The 20527-nt window shown below is 41.2% G+C and overlaps 1 protein-coding gene across 3 annotated transcripts; it reads left to right on the top strand.

The window, feature by feature from the left end:
- The first annotated feature begins 7799 nt into the window (after positions 1-7799).
- Positions 7800-20300, top strand: sesn4 (sestrin 4). 3 transcript variants are annotated; one of them, XM_050042402.1, is made up of 10 exons: positions 7892-8021; positions 14186-14285; positions 14921-15118; positions 15325-15507; positions 15693-15938; positions 16332-16446; positions 16657-16781; positions 17754-17920; positions 18010-18154; positions 18268-20300. In XM_050042402.1, exons 3-10 carry the CDS (start codon positions 14924-14926, stop codon positions 18355-18357), a joined length of 1266 nt encoding a protein of 421 aa, XP_049898359.1. In that variant the 5' UTR covers positions 7892-8021; positions 14186-14285; positions 14921-14923; the 3' UTR covers positions 18358-20300. The 3 variants fall into 3 exon arrangements, with proteins under 3 accessions (XP_049898356.1, XP_049898359.1, XP_049898360.1); XM_050042399.1 differs by lacking the exon at positions 14186-14285 and having other exon boundaries at positions 7800-8021; XM_050042403.1 differs by lacking the exons at positions 7892-8021; positions 14186-14285 and adding an exon at positions 14327-14436.
- The last annotated feature ends 227 nt before the right edge of the window (positions 20301-20527 follow it).

The following is a 20527-nucleotide window of genomic DNA, read 5'->3' on the forward strand; positions in this document are numbered from 1 at the left end:
CTTCTGCGTCAAAGTCAACAGTTCTGATGTTACAAATCTTTAAACAAGAGATTAAACTCACTCTAATAACCATATTCCAACATAAAATCTACCTCTTAATGGGTCTACAACTTTGCTTCATACTTACGTGCAGTGCTTGAATAAGAAAAAGATGATTTGTCCAAAATATTGTCTGAAATTCAGTTTAAAATTGTCTTAAAAAGCGTTACATTTAAGTTTCTTAGTAGTTTGTCCAGACAGTATACTTCACTTCTCATTGGTGTTTTTGTTTTGTTGTCTTTGTTTTTTAAATGTGTATTTTTTGGCTTGTACGTGGCCTGTTTGACTTATCTACAGTCTGCTATGTTTTTATATGTCTGGAGAAGACTCGTCAGTGATTCCTCTCAAGAGGACAGACATCTGGACTCAGACCAAACTCTGCCTTTAGGTCTGTTTGTGATTCTGCGATGCTCGAACTCTTTTGTTTCCCTCTATGTTTGTGTAATCTCAGCGCTACAGTCGGGTCTTTATTTATAGACCAAGGGGCTGTAGCCAAGCAGATGCTGGAGGAAACAAACAAAACATAAAAATGTAAATTGTATACTGAATATTCACTCATGGGGTCTTTAATCAAATAAATATTTCGCATCACTTCCTTCTAATTTCCACTTGTATTAAAAGGCAGAGAAAAGCCAGTTTTCTGCTTCACAAAGACACTGAGGATATTTGCTGCATTACAGAGAAACAAGTCGTACCAGTTCTTGCCACAAGGGTGAGATGATGTTTAAAAACTGTGACCTTGCGGGTTGATTATCATTTGTCCTCCCAGCACGTACACTCCAACTTCTCCTGCTCCAAATTGGCAGGAACAGATGCAGACATTAAACTCTGAGTCATTTCTGTGGCAACGTTTGTGATGTAGTGTCAGGTCATGTTAGTTATGATGTTAATGCAGAGTTCCTCTTAATATGCCATGACTGTGCAACTATGTGGACTCAGGGCATTTCTGTAGAAGGGCTCAAAGCTCAGTCAATTTTCCCTGGATAAACAATGGTTTGAATAAATGACCACCTTGATCTGTAACTGCTTCATTGATCAGTGTGTGAGAAGCTGTCTGCGTACTGTGTGCACACCAACAGCCTGGAAACTGACATTTAAATACAACTCTGGGCTTTTTCTGTTGTGACTTTTAAGAGACAGGTCATTTGTTCAGCCGGTGCGGAGTCACCACTTTTGTGCAATTAAGAGACTTACAGTACAATTTCAGGAAACGTGTTGATGTTGGTCAAACGCTGCTGATTCATCATTTGTCCGGGGTATAGTTTCTTCACCAGGAGAGACTTTGTTGAACAGGAAATGATGGGTGAGAGGCAGCACGTAGGCTTGTTTGGCTGCTCAACCTCTCAACAGTGTTTAGAGTCGAAGCAGGAAACATTTTTGTCCACTTTTCGGCTACAGAGGCAGAACATTTCTGCAGCAATGTTTATTAAATTCACCAACCACATGTGTTTACCTCTTAAAAACCAGCTGAACAGGTTAACAGCCTGGTTTACCAGAATTTAGCTCTGATACTCTAGGTGTTAATTTCCTAAATCCCCTGAGGTGTAGCTGGCATTTCAGGGAGCTTTAAAGAAAACATTGTCCTACTGTACATCAGTGTGGTGCAGGAGGAATACACAAGAACAGTGGCACACTTCCTTCTTAGGAAAGTCCCTCCTGTAGGAGAAGTTCTGTGGAAACTGTGCAATAACTGAGGCATAGCAGCTCTCTGATGCTGCGGTTACACCAGACAGCTGTTCTATCACATCAAGCTGATAAAGGAAATGGTAACTTTAAACAGCAGAAAAAAAGAGAGTAGGGGGCCAAACCACACAACACAGCTTGGTTTTAATAGATGCAGGGCACTTAAGAAATACCCTACTGACGTCATTAAGTGCTGCTTCTGAAAGGTTGGCATTATAATTAGTTTGGCAGACTTATAACAACTATATTGATCCAGCCACTTCACTAGGGACGCAAGTTACACTGAATTTATTGGTACTTTCTGACATTCACAGCCAGTTTTTCAGACAAGTATTAAGCCTGGTCTTAGACTAGGTGTTTTTGGTCGATATCTCAACTTAATACTATAGATCTGCAACTATTTTGATTAACTGTTTAATTCCTAAAATGGCAAGCACTGTTCCTTCAGCTCCAAAAAGATTTTTTAAATCTTTATTTGTACAGGAAAGGAATTAAAAGTAACATTGCGTGTTACAGTTAAAACTAGCCTGACTTCAGCAGGTTCCTTTATTACAATACAAAATAAAATACAAACGAAAAACAGAAACAATCAACTAGCAGGGGGCTTAAATGGAGTGAGCAAAATGAGATATAATATTTAAATCAGTGGTTGCAGGTATGTCCTTCCATCAGATAGTGGTTATATGCGTGTTTGAAATGTGTAATAGAGGGTATTGCTCTAATGTAGTGTGGGATCTCGTCCCAGATTTTAGCACAAGTGTGACAAAATGATCACTGACCATGACTTTTTGTAAGGTGGTACAGAAATAAGTGCATGTGAGATTGATCTAGTGATGTGTTTGTCTTGTGTTGTGACTTGGAAGTAGAGCAGTAAGCGTAGAATTGGAGTTGCTGTTTAGGATCTGAAAGTAAAATATAATGGCTGGATTGTTTGTGTGTGGTTTTGAAAAGTCAGGGCTTTTGAGTGTGAGATTGCGGTGCAGTGATGAGTCCAAAGGGGGAAGTTACCATGGATTTCAGTAACATGGAATATCTTTTGGTTTTGGACTGTGGGTTGGTTAAAAGACGAGCTTTGAAGATGTCACCTTGACTTTCAGGGTGCTTTTGATAAATAAAAAAAAAACACAGTCATCAGTCATTAGAATCCAAAAACAGAGAAAACTCTTGATGAATTTAATTTAAGAGGGGTACAAACTCTCACACAACTGGTGTATTATCATCAAAGTCTCATTTATCCAGTCATATGCTCAGTTCTTCTCAAACAGACAGCCCTTTTGATGGGGAACTGAACTGAAAGTAAATCTTATCTATGCTCTCTTCAAAGCCAGGCTCCTTTGACAAATACAGTATTTTACCTCAACATGGGAGCTACTGTTCCATCACTGCCTTGCTCAATTAGTTTGTGTGACTTTGGTGTTTTAAAGAGTTAGTTCAAACTCACCATGTCACACAATAACACAACCAAACTAACTGACTGAGGCAGTGGTAGACCAACAGCTCCCGTGTTCAACAAGGTAAAATAAATTACTGGTTTTGTTAACTGAGTCTGGCTTTGAAGAGAGCATCGATGAGTATCACTTTCACTTTAGTTCCCCAATGGACCTAAACTGAAAGTTCAGTACTTCCCCATTTTTAGGAAGTGCTGATCATCCAACTGGATAAATGAGACTTGGATAATACTGCAGGAGCTGTGTGAGAGTTTGTTAACAGATGTTTTCATAGTTTTGCCTTTGTTGTTCGCAGGCCCCAGTGACTTCAATTTGTCAAGAATTTTCTGTGTTTTTTTATTCTTTGTTTACCAGTGGCATCATGAAAAACACTCCGCAAATTCAGTGTAACGCAGGATGAGTAATTGATATACAAATGGTCATTTGGCAGGGTAGAGGTATGCCTTTGATCTTTATCTGAGAAACTCCCTTATTGCAGATATTCAAAACGAGGTCACAACCTTTTTGGTATTTTTCCCCCTGAATCCATTAAAACTGTGGCTAACTGGTTTGGACTGGTTCTGCCTGCCACTTCAGTATGATTCACATGATGTTTGTGCAAACTGCATGTTAATCTAATAGAGATGGGCAGTGGAGTCTAGTGTGACTTGTTTTCCCAACCAGAGCTTCTCTGTCAGCTTTATTTTACTCAAACTTGTACTGTTTAACATGTTAGGATAGTTACTAATGCACAAGGCCTCAGCACACATGGATCATTTTAGACATTAGATCTGGTTTAATAATAATTTTATCAGTGTGAGAGTGATCAAAATTTTAATCTGAATTTTAACCACATTTGTTTCATTTTAACTTTCACAAAACAGAAGTTACCACAGAACGAACAAAACCTCAAAAAGGGAAAAAGTTCCATGAAGCAATGCTAATTTCTGAGAATGAATAGCTGGTAACACTGGAAGTGGTATTTATGCATGATGTTGCAGAGATATTTTATGTCACGCTCAACATGTGATCTGATTATTTGAAGCAACGAGTTCACGAGACGGTACAAAAACACAGAAACTAACTGATCTGAAAGTCATGATTCTCAGACAGAAAAACAACCTGATTTGAATCAATTCAATTCCAAGATGTCTTATAAAGAACAAACGTCCTATTCATTTAGAGAGGACTGAATAAGTCCATACAAGAGTAACAAATGGGTCACAGCAGAGGGTCAATCAAACAGGCCTGAATGCAGTGGTCAGTTGTGGACATCTCATGTAATCAGTGTTCAGTTTACACCAGGATACAAGCATGAACGATGCCTGTTGTCTTTGCCTTTGAGATGTTTAAAAGACCCAGAGGTGTTGCATGGGGTTGAGGTAAGATCATCTGTGCAAACCAAACATGGAAAACCATATCTTTATGGCTTTGCATACAGAGGCACTGTCATGTTGAAACAGGAAAGGGCCTTCCCCAAACTTCTGACTGATCATTGTGCGCTCTAGCATTAAATGAGAACTCACCTGAAGGTCAGATTACTTCTCACTTTACCACTCAGCCCATGAAAGGGAAATGTTTGTTATGTGTTGCTGAAGGAGCTTTAGCAAGTCTGAAAAAATCTCAGCATTGCATCATGGGGAGTGAAGGATCCAGTGTTTCTACTCTGAATCCTCTGCTGTATCAAATTTGTGAACAAGTGCTCTTAAAGATTTCCCTTAAAGGCCCCATATTGTAAAAAGTCAAATTTCCGTTTTTTAACATAAAACACTGAAGGTAACAAAAATGTTCAGTCCACAGAGAACTGCACACAGTCTGAAGAAGAAGAAGATTTACTTATCGAACTTCAAGGGGAAATTGCATTTTTTTTTCACCCTGTTGTCATATACACGAAAGCCCAAAGTACACACACATGCACAAACAGGACCTATACATGCATTATATGGAGAGATATCAGAGTGAGGGGGCTCCCTTGGACAGGCCTCCTGAACAGTTGGGGATTCAGTCCCCAGGAGGTAAACTGGCACCTCTCCAGCTACCAGTCCATGCTCAGTACTCCGTCCGAACAGGGACTTGGGCTGGTGACCCTCCGGTTCTTAAGCCAAGTCCCTACAGACTGAGCTACTGCCGCCCCTGTATTTAGAAACTGTGCCTTTAAACAAGCCGTCAGGACTTTTGTAAAGTTGTGATGTACAATTATACTATATGAACCGTTTCAAACTTGAGTCATAAACATCCGAAATAGGTCCCTTTGAATTACCTTTTGGCAAATGTATGTTTCCTAGAATTGAGAAGGCATGAGCCTCCCTACTCTTCCTCTGACTGGCCAGTACTTGCTGCCGTCATTGTTTGGGCAGGTTGAATTGGTTAGGTTGGTTGGGTTTAGGCGAGAGGTGTGGGATTAGTTTGGTTAGGGTAAGAATGTCAGGATAAGCCATTCAGAGCAGGGTGAGTCATACCTTTGGTATCCTAAGAAACGCAAATTTAATTCCTGTTGGACTATTTTGCAGTGTTTCTGAATGACATCAGCTGACAGGAAGTGAACATGGACCCAACCTGTTGCTTAGAAATGCAATTCCAGTGGAATGGTCCGTAGATCGGATGAGATGATGTTGCGTTAACAACAACAACAATCACTTCTGGGGAAACAACTGGCAATTGTTTTTAATTGCAGAGTTATGTGAAACTTGTTTATTTTTTGTTGTCAGTTGTAACTGTAACATTTAATGATATATTGTTAAACACACTAGTCCAACCAGACATTTCTGCTGTGCTTATTTTACGTACAGCGTCAAATCTACCAGCATGAAAGCTAAAATGAAATGTACTGCTGCACTGTGAACAGGGGCTGCAACAACACATATTTTTGCCGTCTAAACAAATCGATATCAGTTATAGTGTACACACTATTTGGAATATGTTTTTTACCACTTTACCTTACACACACTAACCGATTGAGGCAGTGGTAGTCCGGCACCTCCCATGTTTTGAAATTACTGGGGGGGTTTTCAATGGAGCCTCAGCTCCCCATCAGAAAGGGCTGTCTGACAGCAAGGTAAAATATTCTAAATTGTACACTTAAATTGATATTGATGTTTTTTAGGTACTGTAGGTAGGCCCTTTGTGGGTTGCTAAAACCTAACCAACTGAGGCAGCATTTGCTCCACACTGTTAAATTTTATGTACATGATGCAGGATTTTCTACTCTGAAGTTATTGTAAACAAACACTGTGATTCGGGCTATAAAGATAGAAAGTGCTGCTGCAGTGATATTACAGTCATTCCTTAGCAATGACAATGCAGACTCTCCGCACTATTAGTCCACTACGAAGTCCCTTCTTTATGCTACCTTGGCATTTTTACACAGAACAAAACAACGGCAGCATCGTTCCACTCCAGTGTGTGATTATATACTGCGTCTTGGTTTAAAGGAGTCAAAACAGGCATGACAGGCATGATATGACATACAACAGCGTCACCCTCTGGTGTGACATCTAACAAACGCATCGTCAGCGATTTCTAAACAACAACAATGGCATTAACGTCTCAATAACAATCATTTACTGTCCCTGTTACATGGCAGCTGATCTTGTCCTCTGCTCAGAGAGTAAGGAGCTCCTGAATCTCATTGTTTTCCCAATTTGCAGGAATTTACAGCTGCTGTTCTTCTTCTTCTTTGAGTTAGCTGCTAACTGCTAACAGCTACTCTTTAAATCTCCCATGCATAACACTTTGTCAAAACGTCAAACCCATGCCGCTCATGATCTCGTAGGCTGTCCAGTTTATACAGACATGGCTATGACTATGTCCTGTGGTGGCTAAAAGGTGAGACCACTCTGTCCCCCACTCCATGATAGTACCTTATATAGGCTACAGAACAGCGAGGCAGCATAACAATGTGATAATCACGTTCTGAACAGGCAGTATAAAAGGGGCTACTGAGATTGCAGATGTGTAAGACCCAGATATGAGAGCAGACTTGGCTTTTTTTAGGGAGTGGGCTCAAAGAGACAGGCACTAAAATGGAGTGTTTCAGACAGACAGGTATATTCAGGCAGACTGTGTGAGAAAACAAATGCGTCATTCTGAACATTAAGTCATGTAAACATGTTCTAGTAGAGACCAAAACTACAAGTATGAAACTAGAAAATAGTCTAATATGGGACCTTTAATTGGAAATATGGGGCCTCACCCACCCACACCCTGGAAAACAGTCCAAGAAAAAACATACACAACTTTGACCAAGTCACTTATCATTATATCTCTGCACCTACAAACCTGTGTTTGTCCCCCAGATTATTTTTAGTCCAGTTTGCAGATTTCAAGAACTGCTTTGTGACATTGTGTTAAGGTTGTCTGACACATTTACTTTATTCCAGTGTACATTGTTCCTAAAACAGCCCAGCTATCATTATACAGGCTGTACACAACATCATAATGCTGCCTCTTGACAACAGTCCCGTCCCATGAATTGATATAAAGTTGTTAGTCTGACCCTGTGAGTGTCTTCTGGTCTGTTTTCTCCTCTCTGCGCTGTTGTTTGCAGATGTTCATTAGCATTTAGATATTACCCTCTGTGAGCCAGCCCCGCCTCCTGCGCTTTGATTGGGTACACTGTTACTGGAGCTGTCAGCTCGGCTCCGGGAAGGTTTCCTCTGCTCTCCCAGCAGCACAGTCTTCAGCCACAGACCCACCGACCGACTGCAGCTAGCGGCAGGCTCGTCTTGCCTTTTGTTAGCTAGCTTGTGGAGAGCACCAAGAAAAAGACAGAGCCGCATCCATGCAGTAGCACACTTTTTTTGTAAAATGATCATCTGTACGAGTAAAATGGAGTACCCCCTGAGAACCCAGTGTCAGCGAGTCCACAAACAGGTAGGTTAAAGCTGACGAGAGACGAAGCTGTTGAAAAGAAGTTAAGTTAGTTTTGACACAATTTAAGCTAACGGCTAACTGGGTAGCCCGAGTAACGTTCATTCATTTGCTGAAGGGATTATGTTGTATCAAAGAAAAAAATATATATCTAAACTAAGTTACCTCTATTAGTGCTGTCTTTTATAGCTTTAAACGACACATATTGGCAGCTAACTTCGAGAAAATAAAGATTAATTTGATAGTTTATAATATCTGTAAACTTTAAAACTTCGAGTAACGTTACAGTGGCTGTGAGTTAGCTAGCGAAGATAGCAGTACCAAACTTCTCATCTAACGTTTGCTAGCTAGCTAACGGTATATCGAGTAAAAATGCTGGAATTAAATCACAACTTGAAAAGCAAATAAAATAAGTTTTATATTATTTTATGATTCAGTCCCGGGTTATGAACTGCCACCTTTCATGATAACCGAAAAACATTTTGTAGTTCCCACCTCCAGCCGTTAAAATGTCACGTTAAAGATCACAATCTCGTCAACGGTTAAAAAGCTAACGTTAAATGTACGTTTAATGTGATGTGAATTAGCCGTTTGCTGTCATATCTGCGTTTGTACAGTCACTGTGATGTTAAGCCTTACAGACAATGTACCGAAGACTCTTCCTTTGTTCCAGTGATGATTAAGTACTTTATTTTATATATGTGGTTATTAACTTTCACACTGGTTTAGTTAGATACTAAGGTTTAAATGCAGTAACTGTTGGGAGCGTTGCAGCATGAGGAGAAATCTGTAGGTGACGATGACATCATCTGAGGATTTGGGAGAAAAGTGTCTGTCAGTTAGGTGGCTGTGAAGTAATGCAGTGCCATTTATTCACCATAAATAAAATATAAGGGTTACTCGAAAGGACACAGCGGGGTGAATGCTTTGAATGCATGAGGACAGATGAGGATTGTTCAGTCTTTTCTCGCTCGCAGTCGCCTCTAAATGTTGGCGACTTGTATTGTGCTGTTTTTTGCTGGCTGAACTGGACTGCCAATCAAAGTTGTTTTTCTCCTCTGTCGCTGTTTTTCCATTGTGCAACAGAAGGGGGGCGCTGTCTCAAGTGCAGTCCAGAAAGACATGTTTGCTGCAGATTAGAGTCCAGAAATGGAGCAAAACAGGGAGGAATGTGAGCAGCGAGGGATTCAAAGCCCTTTACTCTGGTTTCAAGTTCAAATTTGGGTTACATTTCGGGATCTCTTTCACTGTTTTGCTGCTCATGTTCATTATCATTCAGCTGGCATATTTTTTTTGCATATGCCATTTGACTACCTAATTGAATATGGGGCCTCACAATCAGTATTTGCATTGAGACATTTTGCAAAGCAGAATAACCCTGTGAGTTTTAAAGCACTTGCACCTCAAAGCAGCCTGTTAAAAAAAACAAGTATTTGGCAGGCATCTGAGCACCTTCCTTTGATATGATAACCTGCTCCCCTAGCTTGTTTGTGAATGAGACTAGTAATGAATTACCTTGTTATCAGTAGAAGTCTTTTGTAAATGCGTCTCCCTATTGCTCTACCTGCCTGCTGTGTTTTCTGACAGGTCCAATCACTCATCTGCTTTATGTGGGCTCGGCTCTCTTTTTTTTTCATCCTGCAGCACCGTGTTTTGTTTGTCTTGGTCGTGTTGTATGTGCTGTCCTATCCAGCAGCTCCTTTCCCTCCCCTCTTCTCCTCCCCTCTCCAAACATCTTTGGGCTGCAGCTGGTTTGTTTTGCGCTACTCCCTGAGTTCAGGTTGCAGAGCCAAAATCGGCCCCGGCTGCTTGTGTTTCCGGTGATTTTTTTTTTTTTGGAAGGGGGGGTGGTTATTGCCATCAGGACGCCGGCGCATGATAAGGATGGACCCCCTCCAGGCTCAATTGGAATGCAGATTGAATGTCCTTCTCCTGTATCTGCAGCAGCCCCCCTCCTGCAGCCCTCCAACACCACACACACACATACAGACACTACATGCACACATGCACGTCTCATCTCAAGCTGACACATTTACCCTTGACAGACTGCTGGCATCATTTTCCCACTTCTTTGTGTGTCATGTTAGTCCTTCATATTCCTGCCCGTACAGTGCTGCTGTTTTGTTTGTCAGCCTGCTATCAAAGCCTGTCTTTGTCTCCATTTACCTTTCCTCCCCTCAGTGACGTCACCCCTGTTTTTCATTTCATCCCTGCCTCTTGCTCCTCTCTGATCAATAAACAAATGACCTCTCCTGTGTTGGGAAGGGAAGTTTTTGTTTTCTCTGAATGCCAAACGATCTGCTCCTGTGAATATTTGCCCACAACACGCCCTCTTTGAGTTGTTTATGACTTCTATCTTTTGCAGCCAGGCCACAAGTTTAAATTCATCTTGTGATTTGAATACAGCAATGCTCTAATATCAACATCGCCATCTCGCTTCTGTCAACCCCCAAGCTAGTTTTTGAACAGGGAAAAAATGGCTTTGTTTCAAAAACAGTAGCTGCTGGGTGTACTGTAAGCAGAATTAATAGGTTTGTGTGCACAGAGCCCTAATGTGCTTCTCTATCAGACTGTTTGCATCTATGTGAAACCAAAATACGCTTTGTAATACCATACACAGTCTCCCAAATGATGATGTGTGTCTTTTTGCATTATATATCCACCCACACACGCTTGTTAACAGCTTTTTCTCCCTTTTCATGCGGGTGTGTTTTTCATGTGGGTGGACAATAAGGAGCGTATCGCCGTATCAAAAGTACTGCTGTGTGCAGCATTTGTGGCTTGTTTTCAGGCAATAAAGATGAAGCAGTGTGGACGGGTGTCTGGACACAGCTTTGACAAAGATGTCTGTCTAAACCTTCCCCTAGTGTATATTAATCACACAAGTATTGATTAGAAAGTGTTTGTTTTAATGATGTGGGATGGATCACTTATGAAGGGAAACACTGAAATATTAATTACTTGTTCAGTCTGGCAAGGAAAAAGATGTCAATCAAGATGGACGTGACCTTTTTTTTATGTAGTTTCATAATCAGGATTATTTGTAAAGTTTACACTAAACACCATCTTAAATTTACTGCATGTTGTCTTGAGCTACAGAGTTAGCTGAGTTTTAATTTTGCTTTGATGTTAAGGTGTCAGCAGACTCCGTTAACGCTGTAGGCTGTGTTATTTCCTGATGTGCGTCTGCTCACGTCGACTGTAGTTCCTGTTTCAATTTGACTCTTTCAGTCGTATTTGTCCAGACATGTTTATGAAATTTCACAGAATGACAATTTCCTTTTTGATTGTGTGATACCAGTGAGGATAGATCCCATCTCCTCGGTCTGTGCAAGAGTAAGTGTTGTCACTTATTTTACTGTTATTTTGACTGTGGGCTAAGAGTAAACAGATGACAGAACCAGCCAGTTAAATGGTCCTTGTCATGTAGAGATTTGAGGTGTTTTCTCCTTCCTCTCTTGTCATTCCTTCTGGTTTCTACCGTTTTTTTCCCCCCGTTAAAGGGTTTTTTTGGGGAGTTTTTCCTCATCCGCTGTGAAGGTCCTAAGGACAGAGGGATGTCGTATGCTGTAAAGCCCTGTGAGGCAAATTGTGATTTGTGATATTGGGCTTTATAAATAAAATTGATTGATTGATTGATTGATTGTACTGGTTGTATTTTGGTGAGATTGGGTTCAGTACCCGGCTGTGCTGCCCAGTAAAGCCTAACTTGGAGTCAGGGACTGTGTCCTGTGTGGGCACAGGGTTCCCTGTATGATACAGAAGTCTGTCATTTCAGCTTTAACTGGTCTAACAACAACAGTAACCTTTTCCTGAATCAGCCCTCTCATAAAAATTTAGTTTTCCTTCACACTCTGACCAAGGATGTAAAGCACAGCCCCCGCTGGAGCAAGTAAAAGCCGAACGCCTATGTTGTGCCCACACTCATTGCGTCAACTGGTCGCTCATGATGTCCCACTTTGATAAGCTTTTGTTGTATCAGTGGGATCTTGGAGGGTGTTTTTCATAACCAACTGGCATGTGTCCAATTTGGATTGTTTCCATACAGTGTTGGTATTTGGGAAGTCTGGTACAGTGAATTTGAATTTGTTGTTTTGGATTCAGACTGTTTCTGTGCGGTTACATCTTGATTCTGTAAAACACAGAAAAGGCATGCTAATAGTAGAACCACACATCAGCTATACCATGTAAGTAGTTTTCCCTAAAGACCACATTTTAAAACTGTAAAAATAGTATGTGCTTTAGGGCTAGGAAATACGTTGATGTTATATAATACATAACATTGTAAGTGTTGGCTTTTCCTGGTTTTAAAGGCTGTAATACAGTAAAGTGATGTAACTTTATGAAGTTACCAGACTGTCTTAGCTGTTCTGTTATTTGTCTTTGCCCGCTTGTCATCATATTCCTTTGTGATTTATTTATTTATTTATTTTTTTTTATTTTTAAATCTTACTGTGTAAATATTTTGTGAAAGGAATAATAATCAACCTTACAATGTGGTCACCATATTGATATGGAGGTATTTGATCAAACAATATTTAGATTTTCTCCCTATCACCCAGCCCCAATTTGCATTGTGTACATCTTGGTCACTATTCTTCAGTAACTAAATTTGCATTACTGTTAACTTTAAATTTTAACAGTATTAGTAAAATAAAAACTCTCAGGTACAGATACTGGTTTCAAAAACAAGTATCAGTCAGGCTGTAGGAAGTACACATTGACCACAATTTCTTACTCATCTTATTCCAGGAAAGTTGCAAGATAATATTGCATTTGTAGCTTATTCTATGGTAACAATATGGAGTGAATAAACTAAGTAGTCTTCTTACACAAGTCCTTGACAGGTCAAACTCAAGGCATGTTTTCTGCACGGTGTAGACCTTGGAGATACCTTTTCCTTTCAGTAACCAAGCCAGTGAGTGCTTGATGGAGCAGTAACATAGATTCTGTCCCTCGGCATACTGATCAGTAGCTCTTGCGTTTGCAGAGAGATACTTGTGTGAATGTGTTCTTGTCAAGAGGTCTTTCATTGGCATGCACCTGTGCGCTCTACGGACCCTCCGGCCTATTTCCCATGATCGTTGACAGACAGGAGTGGGTCAGGGTTTGTGTCCGAGCTTGTTTCATTTAGTGCCAGTCTGCCTTGTTCACTTACACTGTCCTCTGTTCCTGTTAGATCTTTGTATGTATTGCTTTATAAAAACTATGAGATTAGGGAAGTACATTATAATGAGATTGATTTGATTAATGTATAGTATGTCAGCAATATGTAGTGTGTCTTTTAAGGTCTGAGCGCATGTAGGTCAAGAGGTGGAGCCTCTTGCAGGATCACAAGGAAACTCTCGTCCACCACAGGGAGAAGTGAAATATCACATGGAGCTACCAGCCAGATAAACATGGTGATGAATGCCAAAGAGCGGTACGGGGTTATGTAACAAGGCCCGCTAGTCGACATTTGCTCCGACTATCTGTGACATAAGTTGAGGTGTCCATGATAGAAATAATCCTAGAGAGCAGTTTGTGCTGTGAAAAGGAGAACTCTTTGCCAACATTCATACAGTTCAAACTGCAGTGAAGCATTTGGCTTTGATCAGAGCTGTGCACTCAGGTTTCACGTACAGGGGAACTGAGTCCTCGCCCGAGGCCGAGCTCCCAAACACCTTTTCCTAGAGGCCATTGTATGATGGTGAGAGAGGTAATAAATGGCTGTGCCTGTGAGGGCAGGCCAGCTTCCCTCTCCGCATGGGTCTGTTTCTCTTGGCTTCGGTTTCTCAGGCTCCTCAGCCCAGTCGCACCGATGTTTGTGTGTTTGGTCTCATCCACTTCTTTGCTGCTGCACAGCTTCCCTCTTTAAGGCCTCCTAAGCCCAACTTTCACATTAGTTTCTTCATCTGTGGTTTCTCTGCGTATAAATCCCCCTTTCAAAGGACAACTTTGGGTGGTTTTTTTCCTGGTTTCATTGTTGTACAAGGCTGTTTATTGTTTTCGATCACAGCATCCACTTTCAATTCACAGAAGTGGAAACCTGTAAATTCACCGTGCCTCATCTACATTTAATAATATCATGGTGGAACGTCAGACCCTGCTGCAGCCAACACCAGCTGGCGTTTGTGTGCCTGTCGAGTCCCCAGCTGAGCGCTGTTGTTTGCTTGTTTTATTTGCAGAAAGAATAATGTAAGGAATGCACTCACTTGCCACTGGCGCCTGTATCACAGCATCGCGACTGCCGTTCTTCCAAGACTGCCTCTCTTCAGATGATTTAAGGTGTGGAACATGACTCCAGTCCAAAGCACAGTCCGAGCCCATCGTCACATGGTGTGGACGCTGAAGTCCAACCTCATCTTGAGCCAACCTGCTTTGGCTACAAGATGAGTTCTAATAATTCACCCAAAGGACAGTCACCCCTACGTTGCAGGTTTTTATATAATGTTATTTAAGGAGCATCTGTGTATGCACAGTATTTTTGGGGACACTTTTCACATGGAGTACATGTTTGTAATCATTATACACGATCTATTAAATCATTGAAGACATTTATCACTGTCACTGTGGGACCTTTGACGATATCGATGGCTGCTGGGGCTGGAGCTACCTTTTTTTTGGTCGATACTTTCGTGATTAACTGATAAAAAATTTTTGTCTATAAAATGTCACAGCACACATTACTTCTTGTTTTGTCTAACCAACAGTGCAAAACCCAAAGTTAGTCAATCTTCAGTGATATAATACCGAGGAAAGCAGCTGGAACCTGCATATTTTGAGTATTTATGCTTATGGAAACGATTAATAGATTATCAAAAGTTATGCCAGTTGATTTCCTGTTGCTCGAAATGAGTTATCTTTTCAGCTCCAACGACTTAAACCAACCTTCTCCCTCCACTCTGTCCTTGTTTTTGTAGGTGATGGTAAACGGTGAGAAGGAGCGGGTGTCACTGTTGTTCATGAAGGCTCTGGTCAGCAGGGGGAGTGTGGATGCCGTGTCCCAGCAGATGGCCTCTCACCCTCAGTACTTGGAGAGCTTCCTGCGCACACAGCACTACATCCTGCACATGGACGGCCCCTTGCCTCTGCCGTACCGCCATTACATTGCCATCATGGTCAGTAACCAGGCTGTTCTCCTTCATACGTTCCCAGGAACTACTGTGCATGTAGCTAAACAAACACAGAGTAGTCCAAGAAGCTGTTTATTTTTTTTTTCCAGGGATCATGCTGGTATTATCCAAAATTAAAGAATAACAAGCTGTAATGTTGAAGTCAGTTCCCTGAATCTGTGTGCTCAGCTTCCTCTTCCTATGATTTTCAGGCTGCGGCAAGGCATCATTGTAACTACCTGGTGTACCTGCACTCAGCGCAGTTCCTGAGGGTGGGCGGGGACCCTCTGTGGTTGCAGGGTTTGGAGGCAGCGCCCCATCGCCTTCGTCTTCTTGACCATATCAACAAGGTGCTGGCCCACCAACCGTGGCTCACTGCCTGCTCACACATCCAGGTACAGCAAAGCAAAACACAGTCAAACAAATCAAAGTGTTCATAAACCGCCACAAGATAGTATTAAATTATTATCACTTAAAGAAATACAGTATATCTTTAGAGCCCCCAGGATTCAGATTATCGAGTATGATTAAAGCCTTAAAATGATGTCTGACCCTGAGCTCTTGTCTCCGTTCCCCCCAGACGCTGCTGAAGTCGGGCGAGCAGTGTTGGTCTCTGGCTGAGCTGGTGCAGGCTGTGGTGATCCTGGCCCACTGCCACTCCCTCTGCAGCTTTGTGTTTGGATGCGACACAGACTCAGACTTTGTCCCTCTTTCCAAATCTCCTAACGGTACCCCGCCGACCTTCTGCCCCTTTGATGCTGCCAACGGCAACACCAATGTGCCTCAGTCACTCGCCACTCCCTCCGAACACATAACACGAAGACGGGTAATGAATCAGACTTGTATTTTCTTTAACTAAAAGTCACAGAGAATTGTAGAGCGAACTACAGTCTGTTTTAAAAAATATTCCTGCCTGAGAAGACAATACACAATGTCTTACATAAGATTAAATTTAACCATAATTCATAGTGTGAAATAGTTGGTTCAGTCGGTCAAAGCACGTGTTTTGCAGCATTAAATTCTAACTGATAAAGCACCACTTTGAATTAAAAGAGCTCTTTGTGTAAATATGAGATTAAAGTGGGAGAGGGCATTTTCTGATAATAAATGTACGATTGGATTATGTCTTATCACGGTAGCCGTAGGTTATATCTGTCCATGTAAGACACTTAAAGGTTAATTTAACTTCCTTTTTTTCTGGCATTTGTGTTGTCGACAGTCTCTGGACTCCAGTTGCGACATGGTGTGTCTAAAGGAAAGGATCCAGAAGTCCCAGGAGGAGCGAGAGAAAAGAGAAGAGCGTCTGCTACACACACAAACACTCCAGCAAACAGGTAACTGACATCTGCAGACAAACCCAGAAACACATAAACAAGCTAACGCTGTCAGATGTTTCCCCTCACATCTGATGGTTATCTTGAGCGTTAACATTTTAGGTCGCATGGTGTGAAACTTGAGCAATCGTTACTCATCATCAGCCGCTTATTGACGCACTCTCTCCGCCTCCCCTCCATCTCCTTGTCTTTCATCATCTCTTTTTTTAGATATGGAAGAAGAGGAGGAGATGATTTGCTTTGCAGACCCAACGCGTTTTATCACGGACCCCGACTTATGCTATCAGGAGTTCGCTCGTAGGGAGGAGGACCACTTCCAAGTATTTAGGGTTCAGGTGAGGACGCAACATTTGTGAATGTGTGTTACTGCCACAGTGAATACTTGTGTCTGATTGGCTGGCAGGTTACTGTGTAAGAGGACGCATCGAACATCCAGTGGCTTAACACAGTTTTAAATCAGTGCACTTGATGTCTGCAACGTTTAACCAAACCAATGCTTTATAATACATGGTGTGCTTTATGATGTAACTTTAACAGCAGTTTATCTACAAACACTTATCAGGTTTGGTATTTGAATGGCCCACTTTCAATTGTATCACAGTCATAGAGAGAGGTTGAGTCGACTTCCAGGTGGTCAGTGACAAAATCAAGATGTAAATTTGGTGACAGATCATGTGTATCTATACCGGATTTGACATTTTAACACATTAGTTTGTCGAGAGAAAATTACAAATAATGGCGAGAGCTGGTTTCCCTATTCCCTCATGTATTTGCAAATGTGTGTGTGTGTTTAGCAATGTTTGGAGTAGTGCGTTATTGTAATTCCAATACTTTTGGCAGCAACTGGAAATCAAATTAACTTTTCAAATTAAATAACGCAATTAAAATCACTAGAATTTACATGACCTCATTACTTTTGTCTTGATCACAGCAGACAAATGCCGCCCACCTCCTGTTTTTTCCTGGTTTATGCTTTAACGTCACCCGACCTTACAGTGGCACAATGAATTATGTGAACCAATAATCAGTGTTCGATTGTAGCTGCACAATATGACCAACAGTTCAGGCACTTTAGCGTGCTGTTATGGAAATATAGACATTATTTTTCCCTCCTTGAGATCAAGGACAAAAATATAGCGGTGAGTTGTCGTCTGTGTGCAGGTTTGAGATCTTCAGCCACATCAATCAAACAAACAAACAGCAGATGTATAAGGAGGGTAGAGAAGCATTGCTGTACTTAAATATTTGATGATTTAAGCTAATCAAAGCTTTGCTGACTTTGAGAATGTGTTGTGTTTGTGCTGCAGGACTACTCATGGGAGGACCACGGCTTCTCCTTAGTCAACAGGCTGTATTCGGACATCGGGCACCTCTTAGACGACAGATTCAGGAGTGTGACCACCCTCCCCTCGATGCACAGCCCCGACCTGAAGAGGGCGATCTGGAATTACATCCACTGTGTGTTAGGAATACGGTGAGACTCCCACTAAAACTTCCATTTTTACTTCTACAAAAAAATTCTTTATGTTTAGTAGATAAGTAGCTGTTTGTTTGTGGTTACAGGTATGACGATTATGATTACGGAGAAGTGAACCAGTTGTTGGGGCGAGATTTGAAGCTCTACATCAAGGCCGTGGCCTGTTTTCCTGATGCCACCAAAACTCCAGTTTGTCCACTGAGTTTGGCGCCACTTAAAACTTCAGAACGGGTAAGAAGACCTTCACTTTTTGTTTTCTGTTTCTACTCTAACTTTCCAGCAGTCCACGCTCTTTTTGCACTCTATGCTAATCTTTTTTCACTTTTAATTTTCTTTTCCCTCAGATACACATTAATTTACTAATCATGGAGGCGCGGCTGCAAGCTGAGCTGCTATACGCTCTGAGAGCCATCACCCAGTACATGATCGCCTAAGTGCTTGGAGAGGCACGAAGCTAAAACTCTCCGCCGGTACAGAGAGACCCAGAGACACGAGGACGAAAAATTCTTAACAGCAGACGGTGACGTGGGACGAGAGCGGCACTTTTAAGGACACAGAGCTCCATCGTTTCGTAGCTGTGCCTCATGAATGTGCTTTTCTTTCTCTCAGATTTAATGTATTTATACCATAGTGTGCCACGCCCCCCTCCTCCTGCAGATTCTCCTGTTGTGAAGTCCTCTTGTCAGACATCTCGGCTCTCAAACGTTATGTGCAATTATTACTAGAGTTGTTTTAATTTTTACCTGTTGTTTTGTGTTCCAGCTCAGTCTGAGAGAAACTGCTTGGTTGTAGCAGTGTGTTACAGTGGCTAACACTCTCCTTCTTAGTTTGACCAGTCTCCTTTTTGTATTAACTATGCTTTCCCCCAAAATATCTTTTTGTACATTTTGAATGTCAGTGGGAGACCAGGGCCTCCGTTATTTTTTTGGACAATCCTTGTCAGTGTTGGAGGATGACATGAAGTGGACCGTGAAGGATGACAGTTTTGCTCTCCTAAACATTTCGTATTAATGCTGGTCAAAAAGAACAAACACAACAGTGACACTGCTGGAAGTTATCACATCACTATAGTTTCTTTTAATAAGCACTTTTTTAAACTTTATATATTTATAATGCAAGGTAGCTCATTAGTAGACATGGGGGATGCACAGTGTGTGGGTCTGACGCCTTTCCTCTCCACTGTACGACGTGTAACGAAGATTTTAAGACTGTCCTCGAACTTTCACTTTGCTTTTGTTCTCAACCCCAGATTTTCTGAGTGAAGAATCTTGATCCGAGATATTTCAGAGAATTATCGCTCCTCTCGTTATGTTCAGTTCAGTGCTGATACGCAGAAGGATTTTGAAGGTAATGATGTTTTCAGAGCACACAATTTAAACCTGATAGGAACATTTGTAACTAAACTTAAGAAGTCAGTGAGCTGTTTCCTTCAGTGAAGATGAAGCTGAGCCATTCTCTCGATGATTGTTGTGTTTATTTGTGCTTCAGAAGTGATCAAATTAGAGACTGAATTTCAGACCAAAGGTCATTCTTAAAAAGGAACAGTAAAGTGATTAATTGGAAAGATGAAAATTGTAGATCTGCACTGGTCATGAGTTAATGTTGAGTTCAGAGTTTTGCTCAAAGTTTTCTTTTTCTTTTGTGAGCTGTATCAAAGCTGATTATTGAGTCAAAATCCGCAGTACAACTCGCAAAGCAGAACAATGTGCAAACTGGTTAAACACTTGCAGCTTTTTCTCCTGTCTTTTTTTATTTTTATAGTTTTTTTTTGTAAACTATAGAGTACTCGTTTGTTTTGTTTTTGGGTGTGACGGTAGGACCTGCTTGTTGTGCTGCAGCCTGGGTAGATGTAGAGGTGTGACAGACTGTTTAGAGTTAGTAGCTGCAGGATGTAGAAAAGAAACAAGTGCATATCGAGCATATAAAGCAAAAGCGCTGTTAACACAGGTGCCTTCAGGCTAAAACTGGAGTGCTGCTGAAATGGAGGGATGTGACTACTGGAGGCTGAATGAGGGCTTTGGTTGCAGCTGGGAAACTCCCCCCGACTGACAAGTTTCAAACTTGTGGCTTTTCCCGCACGAATGGGAACTGTTCTTTCTTGGTGTTGGTCAGCAGCGTTTCTGATAAATATTACGGCTGTGAACGTCCGTGTTTTCTATCAGACACCTTCTACGAGCCCCAGCAACTCAGCAAAGAGCCTTTGACACAGATGGATGTTAAAAATGTTCAACTTGAGCAGATTAAAAAAAAACAAAAACGGACAGTTACCTAAAAAAATAAATAAAATGAAATAAAAAAAGAGAACAAGTGAAAAGGCAAAAAATGTTTTTTGAAAATGTGAAGAAATGTTTTCTATAAAGACGGTCTATGAAAATAACTGCTGTCTACTGTTTTACTTTCTTCTGACTTAAACAACCATACAGTGATTTTGCATGTTTGTCCATTTACCAAATCACATAGAGTTTTTAGACTTACTTTGTACCTTCCAGGAAGCCATTTTCTATCATTTGACTACATGAAAATCCACCATTGGATTTGATTGAACCAGCTAATCCATCACAGTGCAACACTTAAACTGTTGTCAATTTTGGTGGAATACAGTGA

Source organism: Epinephelus moara, chromosome 4 (genome assembly GCF_006386435.1).
Source record: "Epinephelus moara isolate mb chromosome 4, YSFRI_EMoa_1.0, whole genome shotgun sequence".
Classification (NCBI taxonomy): domain Eukaryota; kingdom Metazoa; phylum Chordata; class Actinopteri; order Perciformes; family Serranidae; genus Epinephelus; species Epinephelus moara.

Bases quoted from the DNA above. Each gene is read 5' to 3' on its own strand.
- sesn4 (XM_050042399.1), top strand. From the start codon at position 7,956: ATGATCATCTGTACGAGTAAAATGGAGTACCCCCTGAGAACCCAGTGT. The intron at 15,119-15,324 runs GTCAGTAACCAG...TATGATTTTCAG, and splicing joins GCCATTACATTGCCATCATG to GCTGCGGCAAGGCATCATTG. The intron at 16,782-17,753 runs GTGAGGACGCAA...TTTGTGCTGCAG, and splicing joins TCCAAGTATTTAGGGTTCAG to GACTACTCATGGGAGGACCA.